The sequence below is a fragment of the Rhinoderma darwinii genome, chromosome 5 (genome assembly GCF_050947455.1).
Source record: "Rhinoderma darwinii isolate aRhiDar2 chromosome 5, aRhiDar2.hap1, whole genome shotgun sequence".
Lineage (NCBI taxonomy): Eukaryota > Metazoa > Chordata > Amphibia > Anura > Rhinodermatidae > Rhinoderma > Rhinoderma darwinii.
The window spans coordinates 98,261,067-98,277,570 of NC_134691.1; the positions used below are offsets into that span (position 1 = coordinate 98,261,067).

Sequence of the window (16,504 nt, forward strand, 5' to 3'; positions counted from 1 at the left end):
AAACCATAAGTATTCAGAGAGGGAGGCTGCAATATATTCTTCTCCATTAGACCAGTGTGACAGGAACCCGTCTAAGTATCAGTGGTAGCTGATGATAGAAGTTTCTGTCCCCCCTGTGGAAAACTAATGTGGTACAGGAACTGCTGAAGCCTGTGATGGGTGACACATAGATCTCCATAGAATCAAGTAGAGAAAACGTGTCACCGAGCCTGATTCTCACTGCTGCTAAGCAACCATCCCAGTCTAATATATAGAGATAGAAGCAGCAAGAAAAATAACAGGTCAGAGACTGACACATGGTATACCATAATGGTACACATGGGAAAGTTTAGTTTTGGCCTTTTATCTAAGTTACTATGTAACTATATTTCTCCTGACAGTGTATTATAGGAACACCCACTTATGTTCTGTTTGTTCTCTTCTTCTTTAAATACTATGTTATCTTATTTGACATACCTCTATTTCAAGGGTATGTTCACCAGAGTTTTTTGCAGGCAGAAAGATCTGCCTCGAAATTCCTTCAGGAAATTTGAGGCGGATTTTCACCTGTCTGCACATTTTTGGGCTGCGTTCTTCGCCTGCGGCCATTGAGCGACGTGAAAACCGCTTTCTCTGCTTGTCAGAGACGGAAACGCCTGAAGAAAGGGCATGACGCTTCTTTTTCCCCACGAGCAGGAAAAAACGCCTCTGCCTCCCATTAAAATGAATGGGAGGCGTTTTCGGCACGGTTTCCAAGTCAAAATCAGTACCAAAAATCTCAGTATGAACATACCCCGAGGACGTCCATTCTTTTACATTTTGAACATTCTGTTCTAGAGTTTATTGATTCAATTTTCAGAAGTTATTGTCCACAACACTAGGGAACCAAAGATCATAGCCATAACTTAGGGCCCGTTGACATGTGTTGGAGGCTCCGTTAGGGGCCTCTGTCACAGATTCCATCAAAAATACTGGAAACAATAGCGCAGCATGCTGCGCTATTGTTTTGGGTAAATCTATGGAACCCAGAACAATGGAATGCCCTGACGCAGATGTGAACAGGGCCTAGCATGTGCTTATGCGGTTTACATTCATCAGAACTACATTCGCATATGAAGCCATTCCTCCTTTATTCCTCTTGTTTAGAATTATTAATGTATCACCAGTTAATTACTATTGTCAGGAAAAAAAACAGCCCATAGATGTGTACTAGGATTTCAGCTTGAACTCTGGTTTTGTCTTGTTCTTACTAGCACTCCCACCATCCTCGTACATTTACTTACATGCTATTCCCCAGAGAGTCCCGATATTGATCCCTGTACTGTGGCCTCCACACATCAATCTAACCTCCTGTCCCTCACCTCTGTATCTTAGCATGACACTCTCATCAAGATCTAGGTTTTCTTCTACTCCAGAGAGCTTCCCTCCAGCACTTTTTCCATGAGCTGCTGAAAACACCAGTGAAGTCAAGCTTACACCTATGGGGATCAGGGACAAAGCGTGCAGATAGTTATTGCATGCTGTATCGCATCCATCTAGCTTGGGTTACCTTATGTTATCCGGTTATTTTAATTTCACTTTCTCAGAAGCAGCCTCAGGAACTGCGCAAAATAATGCAGTTTCACAGATGAGATAACACAGTGACTCGGGCTATTCTTTTATAACACAAACCTTAGTGACGGAGGTGTGGACCCATTGTAGTAGGTGAGTTTTCAGAAAACGTCTGATCTATATGAATGCCCATATAACCAATAAGTCACTAAGCGGCTATTGATCTTGCAGGCTATTAGAAGTATCTCATCTGGAAATGCTCTTTGCTCCGTTTGTGACTTTCCTAAATTTGCAAAACTAAAACGTGAAACAAATCATAAATAAGGATGTCGCTCATTTGTAAAATAAGAAATGAAGACCGTTGTTAAATATCCTTTATGATAATCTATATTAAAAGCCTCTTTAGCGTTTTGTTTTTATAGAGGATCTATCAGTTCTCTGGACATTTTGTGTTAGTAAATACTTGTATTCCAGATGAATTAACAATGCACTGTGCCATTTCTCTGTTATTCCTCCTGGAAATGTATGAATAAATTGACAATGGGCGAGTTTACTATTCCTCTTGTCAATAGAGTGTGTCCCTACACAGTCTGAGACGGGGAATGGTAATACCCTGTTGTCAATTGATTCATACATTTCCAGGAGGAATAACAGAGGAGCGGCACAATGTAGAACAAAGGTGCTTCAGCATTGTTCATTTATGGGGAAGGCAAGTCTTTACTTAAAACTGACATTTCAGGAGAGCCGACATGTATTCTTTACATATCATATGCCTGTGCCAAGGTACAGTGGGTTACATTACAAATGTCTCGTGTGAAGAGCCGCTTTGCCTGTGCCCACACATAAACATCTTATGCCCTGTACTCTTTTGCAATTTAGTGTTATCATAAGATTCTCATAGTTACCAATCATTTTTTTTCCAGAACATTTGAGAAAATGACATAACAGACCTGTGAGGAGCCATTATCCCTATGATAACACTGAAGTGGCAGAAAACAGTAGCAGTAGTTGTTGTCAGAGAACAGGCAAACTTTACTAACAGGGTTTGTAATACAGACCATCATCTGGTAGCCCCATGCCATGTTAGATAGAATGCAGGGTACTTTCACACAAATATCATCCACATACCCCAACCAGTATTAGGCTCAATGCACACGACCGTAGTGGTCGCCCACAAATCGCGGGCCGTGCACATTGCCGTGTGCATTGATTTCAACGAGCCTGGACCGCAAGATGTCCGTTCTTTTTGCGGTCCAGGCTCCTGAGCAATGCACGGACCGTGTAAACAATTGAAATGGGACCGCGATTCACCCGCAGATTTGCGGGCAAAATTGCGGCCGCAAAAATACGTTCGTATGCATTGGGCCTTAGGCTATGGATTCTGTATTAAAACTCTCAGCTGCAACGAGTGTTTACTGTAAAATAAAATACTACAAAAGATGTTACTAAAACTAGTGTTATGAGATGACAGATTGTCAGGTATTCTCCGCTAGAAACAAATGACAGGCAAAGTTTCTGGATACAAGAAGATTCAATGTGCTCAGATTGGCAGCGCAGCAAAGTATTGTTATACAATACGTTACAAATATAAATATACTGTATATGTGTTTTATGTAGGAATACCAAGCACTAAAGAGATTCCCCACCGAAATGTATAGATACGAAAATACGGTGGAGATCAATTACTTATATAAAGTCTTCCCAAACTACTGCCCGCTATATTGCTACTGCGGATGCCTGACTACCTTGTGCCTATGTGACTCACCCCTCAGTGAGAAAGATGAGGAACATGGCACGGTTATCTGCACCGCGCAACCTTATGTACCAGAGGGAGAATCCCAGAGATGAATGTCCCTTATAAGCAGATGTTTTATTGTGCAATGAACGTCTTTTATGAAGCCACGTTCTATTACATGCATGTATCAAACAGCGAGGAGAGCGCTGAACGGAGACTAAACTAGAGATCATTTATATGGAAAATGGAATCACTATGCACACAAACGTTATCAGAAAATCAATAGCGGCCCTTATACCGAACAAGCCGGAGCTTTCTCTTCTTTCTCTGATCCATCTGAAAATTCAGCGTAAATATCAATTGGATTAAGCTTTTAACTGGTGAATTTCAAGTACATGTAAAACTCTATTGATAGTTACTATAAAACTCAGACTTATTACCCTTTTGTTTTCATCTCGCCCTTTCCAATTAAGCTAAATATTAACTGATATTTTATCCATTTTATTTTGCAGGGTTCTCTTGAAGTCAGAGAAATGTTATTTCCTCCACCACGTAAGCACAATGGCTTTCTACAACGACAGAAAAGAGACTGGGTTATTCCACCAATTAACGTACCGGAGAACTCAAGGGGATCATTTCCTCAGGAATTAGTACGAGTGAGTATTAGAATGAAGAATTTTATTTTCGACATTTCCCCAGTAAGCACCAGCATCATGCGTTAATAGCGTATAGCAAATTCCCATAACACTTAAATATGCGCATAGACCTTACCAATTCCTTAGCTGGTCCAATAATAGCTAATGACACTCCATAGACATATGTGGGAGGGAATGTCATCGATGTAATAATAGGGAAAGGAGAATATAAAAAAATGATCATTTCCTATTAATTATTGTCAAGGAATGTGGCTATGAAATGTTCTGCAGTGAAAGCAATTGTGTCACAATCATTAACCCCGACTAATCAGTATTCCATTTTAATTGATTCTGTAAAAATGCGTACAGATACGGTAAAAAAAAAAATGATATAGAAATGTTCTGTTAGCGGCGGCCTCTATTCTTTTATTTCCTAGGCAACTGAACTGAAAAATAAATATAAAAGCAAGTATTAGTTGTGCATAGTACTGTAGTTCAGCTGCATAATAACAACACATTATACCTAGTGATCCACTCACTGCAGTCAGCGGAGACGTTTTCTGGTCTAGGAGACCCTATTACAAAAGCGATCCGGAAACCTGATCTCCCCAATTTGTCTTATACAATAGTATATTTTCCCTAAATAATAAGATGAGATTAGAACTGAGATTGAAATGATTTTTTAATGAATAAACTGTTTAGTCATAACATAAAAAAAAGAAGAAATGTGATACAAACTTTTTTTTTTCCGCTTTTGTGTTTTCTATTTTCTAGTGAACAGTGATTGCTTTGGTTACATGTAGAAATGCATACGTACAATTTGTTTCCCCTACTACAACAAACAATATACATATACGACACATGATAGGTGTGACGTTTCATAAGCTTTTGTTAGAACACATAATAATAACAGAAACACAATAAAACCCTGATCACGTGACGGTTTCCATTTACGTTCAGCACATACGAAAGGGAAATCTCCTGATGTATACAGCAAAGTTAAAGGCCTGACCGACGCCACTGTGTGCCGTACATAACAAAACGTGGTGTGAACAGGGCCGAACTAGCCATGTTGAGGTACCGTTAGTGATGTTGACATCACGCTCCCATGTATATTCTAGCTTCATCAGTCAGCATCCATATATGACTACAGCAATAGGAACAATTGAGAACTACACCTTTGTCCTGAAACCAGGGCCTTCATGTCTTGAGGTCGGAGCTAGAATGAAACGTCATATTAGTGCCCAGAAGGGTAGTCGTGTTTTGTATAGCAGATTCCTTTCTCCCAGTGACATTGCAAACCATGATCTACACTGAATTTCAGAAATAAGAATATCTCTTTATTTCTTGTCTTTTCTGTTTTTTTTTATCAGAATATCCTCAATAATTTAACTCTTTTGATCCACAGATCAGGTCTGATCGTGATAAAAGCCTTTCCCTACGATACAGTGTGACAGGTCCAGGCGCTGACCAGCCACCCATCGGTGTGTTCATCATCAGTCCCATCTCCGGACACCTCTCTGTAACAAAGCCTTTGGATCGGGAACAGATTGCAATTTTCCATGTAAGAATGCCTCTATATGTGTCCGCTGTAGTCTAATCCATGTTGGAAGCTCGGATTTACAATTTGAATATATAAGCATCCTTCTCACAAGCCCTTCACACTCCCTTCATTAGCTAAAAATCAATCTTTACAGTTTCTACTGCCTAGTTTAGATTTTCGAGTTGTGGCTTACGGATATATCACAGTGGAATAATAGACATTCCTTGAACAAGTAGATGTATTCTTATAGAAAACAATTCAAAAAACAACAACAAAAAACTAATGCCAGCATTTACCGTAATTGAAAAGCTTTATTTTTTTTATTGTACCCATAATAATCCCCCCCCCCCCCAACTGCCCCTATTACTTATTGAAAGGGGAAATTCAATCCTAAATCATTTGCTTGACATGTCATATCAACATGACAGACAATTACAGTGGAATCGGTCAGTGGAAATCTCCCATAAAACGTTTGGCGCTAAGTGCCTTTGATTTCCTGGAGCCAGGAAATATTTCATAAGTGTATGACATGTCAGAAAATAATGATTTAGACTGGTTTTCCCTTTTAAGGGGACATGAATACAGCACTGATTTCTGAACATAGAAATTATTTACATGTCATCACTTTTAATACAAATTCCCAAAACTGAGGGTATGTTACACATTTTAGGCTAGCGATCGGAGCCATGCACATTATTCTTTTTCATCCGTGTGGTTGACTATGCATACAGAACCGCTGGTATATAGCAATGATGCAGCATAAAATAATAGAGACACTTACTCCAACTTGTATACAACTGTTTCAGGCTTGTTAGTTCTCATCAGTACAAGATAGAGAAACCATGGTCCTGTGGAGTAGGGTTTGGAGGTTAAACATTCACATGCCATCACTAGTCCCTTGTATCTGTGTGCTATTTGATCAGAACACATCACAAAAATTGTAGGAGTATAAAAAGTGGCAAAAAGCAGCAGCTGCCAATTTTATTTTCCAAGAACTCTATCCTCTAGAAAACAATTGTTGTTTAGCCAAGCCTTTGAAAAGGGAATTTTCTAGTGTCAGAAAGGCTGCGTTAAAACAGAGGTGACATTACCCACTTTCTTACACTGCTTTCAATCATATGTCATTTAGTCTAAATTGACACTGGATCTACTATTGATTATATTCTTGAGCAGCAAGTGTGAAAAATGAAGCTGTGACATCAACCATGGATCCATCGTATATGTGAGAGCAGTCAGCCTTCAGACACCGTGTATTATATATGACATACATGTTTCCAGGTTCCCATCCAATTTCTCACATCACCGTCTTATTTCGGCGCATTGTTTCCTTTATCATAAAATCCGCTCATGTAGTTATCATAGCAAGCACAAAATGACAATACAAGAAAATACAAAATTAAAGGGAAGATTTGTTCGGAGCATCTATTATCCAGTTCTGTACTTACTGTGCTTGAATTGACAGCAGATTCACTGATATTTCTAAATAACTCATCTGGGACGGGATATAGCAGTGTATCACGGGGACAACCATACGCACAGTGTAATCTTCTGCATCATATTTCTACCGAGAACTGCCATCTAAAATTGTTTTTTGCAGCTGAGGGCACACGCAGTAGATGTAAATGGAAACCAGGTGGAAAATCCAATAGACATAGTGATCAATGTAATAGATATGAATGACAACAGACCGGAATTCTTGCACCAAATTTGGAATGGGAGCATTTCTGAAGGATCAAAGCCAGGTAAAAAAAAAACAAAAAAAAGAACACATTTTTTTTTTTATTTTTTTTTTTTTCAAATATCATTTCTGTTAATAGTTTTTTTCTGGTTTAGTTCTTGCTTTATGTTAAGATTTACAAATGAGAGTAGATAGATAGATAGTCACAAGTTGCTGGTTACCACCCTGACTTAAGGTTCTCTTACACGCCCCGAAGTGGGCCGTGTAAACGAGCGCCAATCAACAAGACAGCTCGTTGATCGGCGCTCGTTTGCCTTTACAAGGCGCTATGTATGGGGACGAGCGCTCGTTCCTACATTTCTGTTATGTCGGCAGCACATCTACCTGATGACTCATGGAGATGTGCTGCAGATAACAACATTATTTTTGGCTACATAAACTATACGATCAGCTAGGGAACGAGCGTTAACACAGAACAATGATCGGGAACAAGCGGTCTGTGAACGCTCGTGTGCCCTATAATTGGCCCGTGTAAAAGGGCCTTTAGGCTGGCCATACACTTTAGATAGCTGTCGACTAGATAGATGGTTAGTATTTTTAAACATTCAATTTTTGCCAACATTTCTAAAGGTCCTTTAGATTCTCTAGTCTTATAATATTTTCCATGAGGGTCTGATAATCCAGATGACTTTAATAATTCATAATTTATCTAGTCACATTCATTGAGTAACTAGGCCCACGTTGAATTATATCTGGACACAAAGATGAAAGAAAACATCTTTAAGCAAAATACACTGCAGGCATTTTGTTTGGTTTATTTTTGGCTTTTTGTGGGTTATAATTTTCATTTTGAGCTGTTTTCATGACAACATCACAATTTCTATTCTCATACACTTCAATGTGTTAGCAGGTGAAAACACAAGTGTCACATGCTAAATATATTCTTCCAGAATAATGCCACCCTACCCTAGTTCTTCATGTGATACGTTTTATTTGAAGCAGTTTATGTTCCCTCGGTTTATCTGTATGTATATCTGCTCTACTTTCCCATTTCTTTAATATTGAGAAATCCCCCCATTTTCCTAAAAAAAAATATTATATTTGTTTTGGAAATTTCAACTGCATTTCCCCATAACATGAGAAAATCACCAAGTGATACAAGACCTTGTGTTGTCTTTTTTAAGTTGATAAAAACATTTTTTTATCATTTTCCAGACTCTTGAGTGGCAAATCTGCCGAGTTGGATGGCAATAAACCTCTGACATCATATATTTTAAGCAAGTTTTGTCGGGGTTAGCCTAGCACTGGCCACAATGGTAGTCACCTATACTTCCCAGAAACGGATATAACTGAGAAACAGCGGAATAAAATTTTGAATGACTTTACAGAGGACGGCTCAAGAACTGTTTTGTGATTTTTGTATTTTCTATTTAACTGACTGCACTGCTTGTTTTTCACTTTAAATAATTTTCCTTATTTTTAGGGTCCTATGTTATGACTCTTACTGCTATTGATGGAGATGATGCTAGACAACCGAATGGCATGCTGAGATATAAAATCCTGTCCCAGACTCCAGACACCCCTTCCTCAAACATGTTTACAATCAATAATGAGACAGGAGATATTATCACTTTGGCAGCAGGACTTGATCGGGAGGTAAAAAATTTTTTATGTATTGTATGTATTATAACCATGGTGGTCATGCCTCTAAAACTGTAGAAAATAAATCTTTCAAATCTGTTAACCCAAGTAAATAGCACAGTCTATATCATTGACACAGATAAGTGGATGTTTTATGTTTCATCCCCACTCCACCCATTCTACTGATGGATTTCATAGGAAAACATCTATTGTCGTTATAGTCTGTTTATATCGGAAATAAAATTGGAGTAATATGTTAGTAAATGTGTTGTATAGAAATTGTTCACCATATTTCCTGACATATTTGCTCCATTCTTGTTTCCTATAGCAATTTATACATGAACCCAGCTGAGTCTCACTTATTCCCAACTCTATTTAAGGCACTGTTCACATCTGTGTCAGAGGCTCCATTTGGACCCTCTGTCGCAGATTCCATCAAATTTGACTGGGAAAATAGCATGGACTATTCCATCAGAATAAGTAACCGTGGTCTGTTATCTGCCGGTGAGATCCATTCTACGACGGATTCGGCAGAGCATTGTGGCTTCCATTATGAACAGAAGCCACAATGCTAGTGTGAAAGTTTCTCATCCTGCCAATGTAAACAAGAATATTTCCATTCACTGACGGTTAATAGAGATATTGAAAATCAATGAATAATTTAAATATATTAGAAAGCTGCATAATTTTTCATTAGCCAACGATTAAGCTTAAGCAGTTCTTATACCTTTCTGTATCATATTCTTGAATTAATGAGAAAAATGAGCGCCTATTTATGTATGAAAAAAGATGTTTGTGTTTACATTGTCTGGCAGGTAGAATTACAGCAAATTTGCGAAATTCTTTCTGTCTTCCAATTTTGCTTCTACTATATCTCCTTCATCTAAGATCCCCCCCTCAGTGAGATCACATAACACTTCTCTGTTGAGAAAAATAACACGTGACTTAAAGGTGATATCCACAGTAATAATTGTGTAATTGCATAGAAATATGATAAGCCTTCAGGGCTGTAGGTCTTCTCTTCAGAAACATGATTACCGCTATATATTTGGTTGAAAGCAGAATTGTTGCAGCAGAATTTATCCACAAGTTTATAGCGGTGTTGTATACGTTCTCCATAAAAGCAGAAAGCCTAGCAGGTATCATCATGGCACATCGATTAAACATGTTAAGGCAGCTGGTATTCCTGGCATTAAACCTCATAACTCAGCATGTTAATGATACACAATTTAGGCAATATTGCACCGTTCTTTTAAAACGCAGACAAGATCTTAACACAAATACTGATGCTATTTTATGTCTTGTAGAAAGTGCCGCGATATACATTAATAATTCAAGCCACAGACATGGAAGGAAACCCAACATATGGTCTCTCAAACACAGCAACTGCTGTCATTTCTGTGACAGATGTCAATGACAACCCCCCAGAGTTCACGTCAATGACTGTAAGTATAGATTATTATAAGCACCGGTGAAATACAGATATGACACCAAGATAAAAGTTACCGGTTTATTTGCCTGAAAAGTATACACTAAGTTTGTTTTGTTTTGTGAGGAGACAAAATCTGATATGTTACATGTAGACGGGAGATTAATGCTTAATTATATAACATCTTTCTTAAAGGGAATCAATCAACATGTTTTAGGTTAACAAAAAACGCTGGTTAACAATAGCGTAAAGGAAGAGGGTCATACTAGTGAGGGGGATCATAGGACTTGCATCAGGGTAAAAAATATAACCTCTTCTGCTGTGCGCCGTATGGAACTTAGGTTTTCTGAGCTCCAACTACTCCAATCTCCTCCCTTCCTTAGGTGATTGACGGCTCTGCTTGTCTTCATCGTCATACAAGCAAAGCCGTCAATCAACTGCCGAGAGGGGGTAGGAAGGGGATGGAGCTCTATCTCTCAGACACTTGCTGCTTCGGTGGACTCTCCAACCTAATTAGTATACAACACGCGGCAGAATAACAGTGACCCAGTCCTATGATCCACCTCATTGATATGTCCCTCTTCCTGTACCCCATCGCTAACTAGCGGTGACAGGCGTTTGTTAGCCTAAAATGTGCTGACAGACTCACTTTATAGATATGTGCAAAATATGTGCCCATGCTTATTAGATACATGTTGGGAAGAAAATGGTATATCTAGACAAAAAGAGGGCATATTGAATATTGTTTATTTACGTATACATTGTTTAAATTTGCATCCATTTATTACATTATGAATTATTTAAAAGAATATTGCTCATAAATACCTTTTTATATGGTACCAAGGATCATAAACAAAAAGTCTCCTTTTGGCATACCTTTAGCCGGTATACCTTGGTATATCTTTTTTCAGCTATAATGAAAAGCTTTTCAATACAACAGCATACCTTATGTCTTAGGCTGGGTTCACACGACCATGTTACGTCCGTAATGGACGGAACGTATTTCGGCCGCAAGTCCCGGACCGAACACACTGCAGGGAGCTGGGCTCCTAGCATCATAGTTATGTACGACGCTAGGAGTCCCTGCTTCACTGCAGGACAACTGTCCCGTACTGTAATCATGTTTTCAGTACGGGACAGTAGTTCCACGGAGAGGCAGGGACTCCTAGCGTCGTACATAACTATGATGCTAGGAGCCCGGCTCCCTGCAGTTTGTTCGGTCCGGGACTTGCGGCCGAAATACGTTCCGTCCATTACGGACATAACATGGTCGTGTGAACCCAGCCTAAGGGTATACATTTACTTTTACAGTGGGAGTCAGTGGCGGCCATATTTAACTGCAAAGGCATACAGTTCCACACGTCTGTCACTTATGTTAGTTGGCACTTTTCAAATATGCCCACGTAATATAATGCTTAATATGAGGCGGAGTATGACTGTATGTATAGGCAGACCTGCCGTTCAGGAGTCTTGGCTCCGGCAATCCCAGTGGAAGCTATAAAGGGGCTGTCTGGGGCTCTCAATTGATGGCCTCAGCATTCACTGTTCATTAAAACTATGGCAACTTATAATGTGTTTCTAAGGGACAGCTGAGGAGCAACTGAAGGCATTTTACACAGCAAGCAGCAAGACTCAAACCTGCACCTTAATGGTTTAAAATATTCTAAGGACGCTAAGTTAGCCTAGTTCTCCAATTTGCTGGTCGCTCTTGATTCCAGTCATTACGTTTAAGGAAAAATAACCCTTAGAAAATGTTTCTTTCATTTCTCAAATACCTGGGTTTCTTCTTTGCAACTCTCTTGACATTGCCTCTGCATTACTAATTCACACAAACACCATAATAAATTCTCGAGAAGGAATTCCCTCTGAAGGCGGAGATTTCCTTTAATGTAATCATGTGGATGTGGGCATGGAGAAGACGGATTTATGGAACATGAGTTTTCACACTTAAGCCACATTCTAGATTTGTTTGGCACTGATATCCAGTATTCTGTAAAATTGATCTAACCCGTAACAGCACATCTTTTCTTCTATAACGTAGACATGCCAGACTATACTATTAATTTGACGAACACGCAAGAAAAAAAATCACTGTCCTAAATAGCTTACTACAGTGAGAGATATACATGGAGTATTACAGAGTCTGAGAGCTGAAGTGTAAGTGCCTTGGTTTGCAGTGCGTGCCCTGGAGGATAAGGCAATTTAGAGTGGAACGGAGGCATGATATGGCGCAATTGACATCTTCCATTTACCTAATGCTTGCTTGTCATTACACTCAGCGCTCGCAGATACAGAGCCGATATAACTTTATCTTCTTCTAATGCTTCTGAAACGCCCCTCATTCCTAGAATGTCATGTCATTATTTAGTCCCATAGCAAAACTTCATTCAACTTTCATCCACTTATTGGGGTTAAAAAAAACTATTAGGAATTTAAAACATTTTTTTATTGAATTCAAATGCAGTCTCTGAAGTAGTTGTTAGGATTAAGGGAACATTCACGTTTACAGATTTCCTGGAATTCCCTCATTTAATAATTATAGAAAAATGAAAAGCTGTGAAGCCGGTTTCCCCTATATTCCTTGTGGAGATGCAAATCTGAATTGTGGTATCACATGTAACATTGGAAGATATCCAAATCATATCCTTTTCCTCAATGGGGCTGCAGTTTACATGTGAACAGACCATACATAATTATGTGCTAACTAAATGTGGAAATGTGGTTTCCCACAATGCTCAGCATCCTTGTGATGACTTATAGACATAGGGAGTGGATGACATAGCTCAGTGCTGGAAAGAAACCAGGAACCAGGCAGCCACAAATTTATTGCTTCTACATTTCTCTTATTCTCAGGCTACTAAAGTCAAATGAAACAAACTCTTGGAGCGAACTGACTCCTTCCTCTGTCCATTGCTGTCATTGCTCCTTTTTCCCTACCCATTGTTGTAGTTTAAGTTTCACTGGTGACCCCCCCCCCCCCATTCCTATAGCGTGTTTCATATGTTTGCATATTATAGAATCAAAGTCAGTGAAATAAAACAATGAAAAAAGTTAGAAGTTAAACTGTGAAGTGAAAGCAGAACAGAGACTGGCAATGCAGAGGGCTATGAAATTCCCAAAATTTAAAGGGATTGTCCAGTTTCAGCAAATTATTGTTATTTTTTGTCTAATTAAAAGTCATAAAATTTTCCAATATATTTTCTGTATTAAATGGTAACTAAACTTTCGAAAAAGTTCTGATATGTCATAGGCATTGGTGGGGGTCTGCGCACTGAGACACCCACCGATCGCTAAAACGAACCAGACAGAAGCGCTCGGGTGAGTCGCTTAGTTTCTGACCGGCTTTTCTCGGAAAGCCGAGCAGTTGGTATACGGGCTTATAGATTTTCTATTGAACCCGTTCACCAACTGCTCTGCTTTCCGTGAAAAGCCGATCAGAAGCCAAGCGGCTCAGCACTCACACGAGCGCTTCTGTCGCTTTGTTTTAGCGATCGTTGGGGGTCTCAGTGCTCTGACCCCCACTGATCAAAACTTCTGACATATCACTATGACATGTCAGATGTTTTTGGAAAGTTTAGTTACTCTTTAATTTCTTACGGTTTTCAAGATCTCTGCTTGTTAATTTTCAGTAAGGACTTTCATTGTTTACTTCCAGTGGATACAATTCTGTCTATGATCATGTGATGGTCACACAGGTGCTGGGATCGTTAGAAGACACAGCTCTGACACACATACTGTAACTGTAACGAGCCGTGCACCTGTACGTCCATCACATGACCATGGACAGATTATTATTCACAGGAAGTAAACACTCAATGTTCCTACTGAATAACAACAAGCAGAGATCTTGAAAATAGTGAGGAATTAATACAGAAAGTTTATTGGAAAGTTGTATAGCTTTTAATTAAACAAAAAATAACACACTCGGGTCCAGCTTTTGTCCCTAATGCATAAATACTTTGTCTCTTGATGATATGAATGGTCATCACACATACAAATAAAGAAAGTATCTTCAGGGTAACGTCGGCAGTTTATTATAACATTTATATAATATGCTTTACCACCATAACAAAGACTAGTACAAAAGGTTAAGCGGAGATAACAGTAAAGCATAGATATCATCATTGTAGCCTTCAAATCCCCGAATGTGAAGTTCTGCTTGTTTTCAAAGTTTTCAGTCCTGCAGTATAGGCAGCAAGGCTTAATGTTAGCAGCTCCGTCCCTGAAGATCAGTTCTGAAGGAAAACTTTGGCAAGAAAGTGCACTTTGAAAGATCTTTAAGACATTGTTTCTGAAATTTTGTGGCCCGTAGGTGTCATAGGCTTCAATGCAGACATTGCCTCTTTTCCTTTTTCCCATGATTATCAACCATTAGGAAGTTGCAGCATGCTGTGTTTCTTGGCAACAGTGACAGTAATAGCCCTTCCTAAAAGACGGCACCATAGGGCGTTATTCAATCTTTAGTGCAGTTTGTCCTAGTCATTGTGAGGTATGAGTGATCTATAAAACTTTCTCTAATGTCACATACATCTGTCTGACCTCTGCCACTCTTGTACTGCACCCAAGAAGAACATGTAAGCTTTCTATAAGGGAATTGCATAAATACAATAGATTCTCACCTAATAAGCTGAGCTGAGAACCTTCTACACAAACTGACTCGGAGACACTTTACAGATGCTTTGAAGTATTTCCATCGATAGGGCATTAATCCTAAGAGAGTGACCAATATTTCTTTACTACGTGGTCCTAAAGTGAGTTTATTATATAGTCATTCTATTCATGGCATGCTTGAAGGAAATGTGTTAAAATGCCATACAGGTGAATCACACAGGTATTTTCTTTTATGTATAATGAAATCCTCCAGCTCTCTCCCATAAGAGGCTCCGGCTACAAACAGGATCAGGAGAAAATACAAACTATTTGGCTCTAAACCCTCAGACCATGAAATTAACCTTAAAAAAATCATTCTATCTAAATCAGGTCCTGAGTTCCTTACAATGTTAATACAATTAACTAGAAAATAAAGATTAAATGTAGAGCTGTAGAGTAGATGCCCACCTTCGAACACAATTTTACAAATAAAATACAGAAGTAATCTAAATAAAACATGGCATATACATTTCATTACTTAGATTGTACTGATCCAATGCAGTCTCTATTGTAGTCCAAAGCCACATTCACACTTCTGCAAGCTTCAGAGTGGAAATCTCAAGCTGGCTCAATGTCTGTAAAAGATACGCTTCACAAAAGGCACGAAGTAGTAATCTGATGTATAAAAAAAAAAAAATCAAAGAAAACTGCAGCTCTGGACTGTTTTCAGGTTGTGCAGTAACCCAGGACCAGTACAAGAAATAATGCAAATGTATGTATATGTACAAAGTTACTCAACTTCTATGTAAACTGTTAAACAATATTCAAAGCTGGACATACATTTTTAACAAATAGAAAAATTAAATCAATTGTTTGGTATCTGTAAAGTGTTCGTCTACATCCTAGTATCAAATTGATCGTAGTGAAAATAACACTCAGCAGTCCCACCGTGTCCCAGAGGGGTCGTTGTTCAGCGGCTGTGCATTCCCAGTCTGGCCCCATGGGAAGTGATCATTAGAGTATCTACATAGTACTCTATTGGGAAGAACTGCTTCCTCCAAGTGTAAGATCTGATCAATCTGCCCAAACCATTTGGGATCTCATCATATTATATGTCTCTCCATTAAGGAATAATGGAATACAAAAAACATAGAGGGGGATAAACAATAAGAAAGACGAATGGACTAGGAGGACCAATAAAAAAAGAAACAAGAGAAAGTGAAAACACAGTAGGGACAGTTAAGAAGGGAAAAAAGGATAGCAACCTAGGCGGAAAAGCAGAACAACATTATTAGGCCTCATGCACACTTCAGTTTTTTCCTTCAGGGTGCTATCCGTTTTTGTCACTGATGGCACCCTGAACCCATTCATTTCAATGGCCCCATGCACACTTCAGTTATTTAAACGGATCCGTTGTTCCGTTCCGTGCAAAGTAGAGCATGTCCTACTTTGCTCAGTGATTCAGTGACCGTGTGGCCCATAGAAGTCAATGGGTCAGTGAAAAAAACGGATGGCACACGGAAGGCTTCCGTGTGCCGTCCGTTTTTGACGGATCCGTTGCAATAGCAACGGCTGGGTGAGCAAAAGTTCACAGGCTCACAGACTACAGTAAACGTTCATTCCTGAAGATAGGCTCATATTTTCACTCCAAAACACCCAAAAAACCAAAGTAAGCCAAGCAGAGTAATCTCAAACTGTTCTTTATGCTCTGAAAGCTACAGAA

At 39.1% G+C, this 16,504-nt stretch overlaps 1 protein-coding gene across 3 annotated transcripts in view; it reads left to right on the forward strand.

Annotated features, from left to right (window-relative positions):
• CDH2 (cadherin 2) overlaps positions 1–16,504 on the forward strand; it is a 261,108-nt gene that overhangs the window by 214,272 nt on the left and 30,332 nt on the right. For all 3 annotated transcript variants that reach the window (XM_075826315.1, XM_075826314.1, XM_075826316.1), the window contains 5 exons: positions 3,778–3,921; positions 5,309–5,464; positions 7,041–7,185; positions 8,605–8,777; positions 10,070–10,207. In XM_075826315.1, the coding sequence (XP_075682430.1) occupies positions 3,778–3,921; positions 5,309–5,464; positions 7,041–7,185; positions 8,605–8,777; positions 10,070–10,207 (756 nt within the window). The remainder of the gene's footprint in view (positions 1–3,777; positions 3,922–5,308; positions 5,465–7,040; positions 7,186–8,604; positions 8,778–10,069; positions 10,208–16,504) is intronic.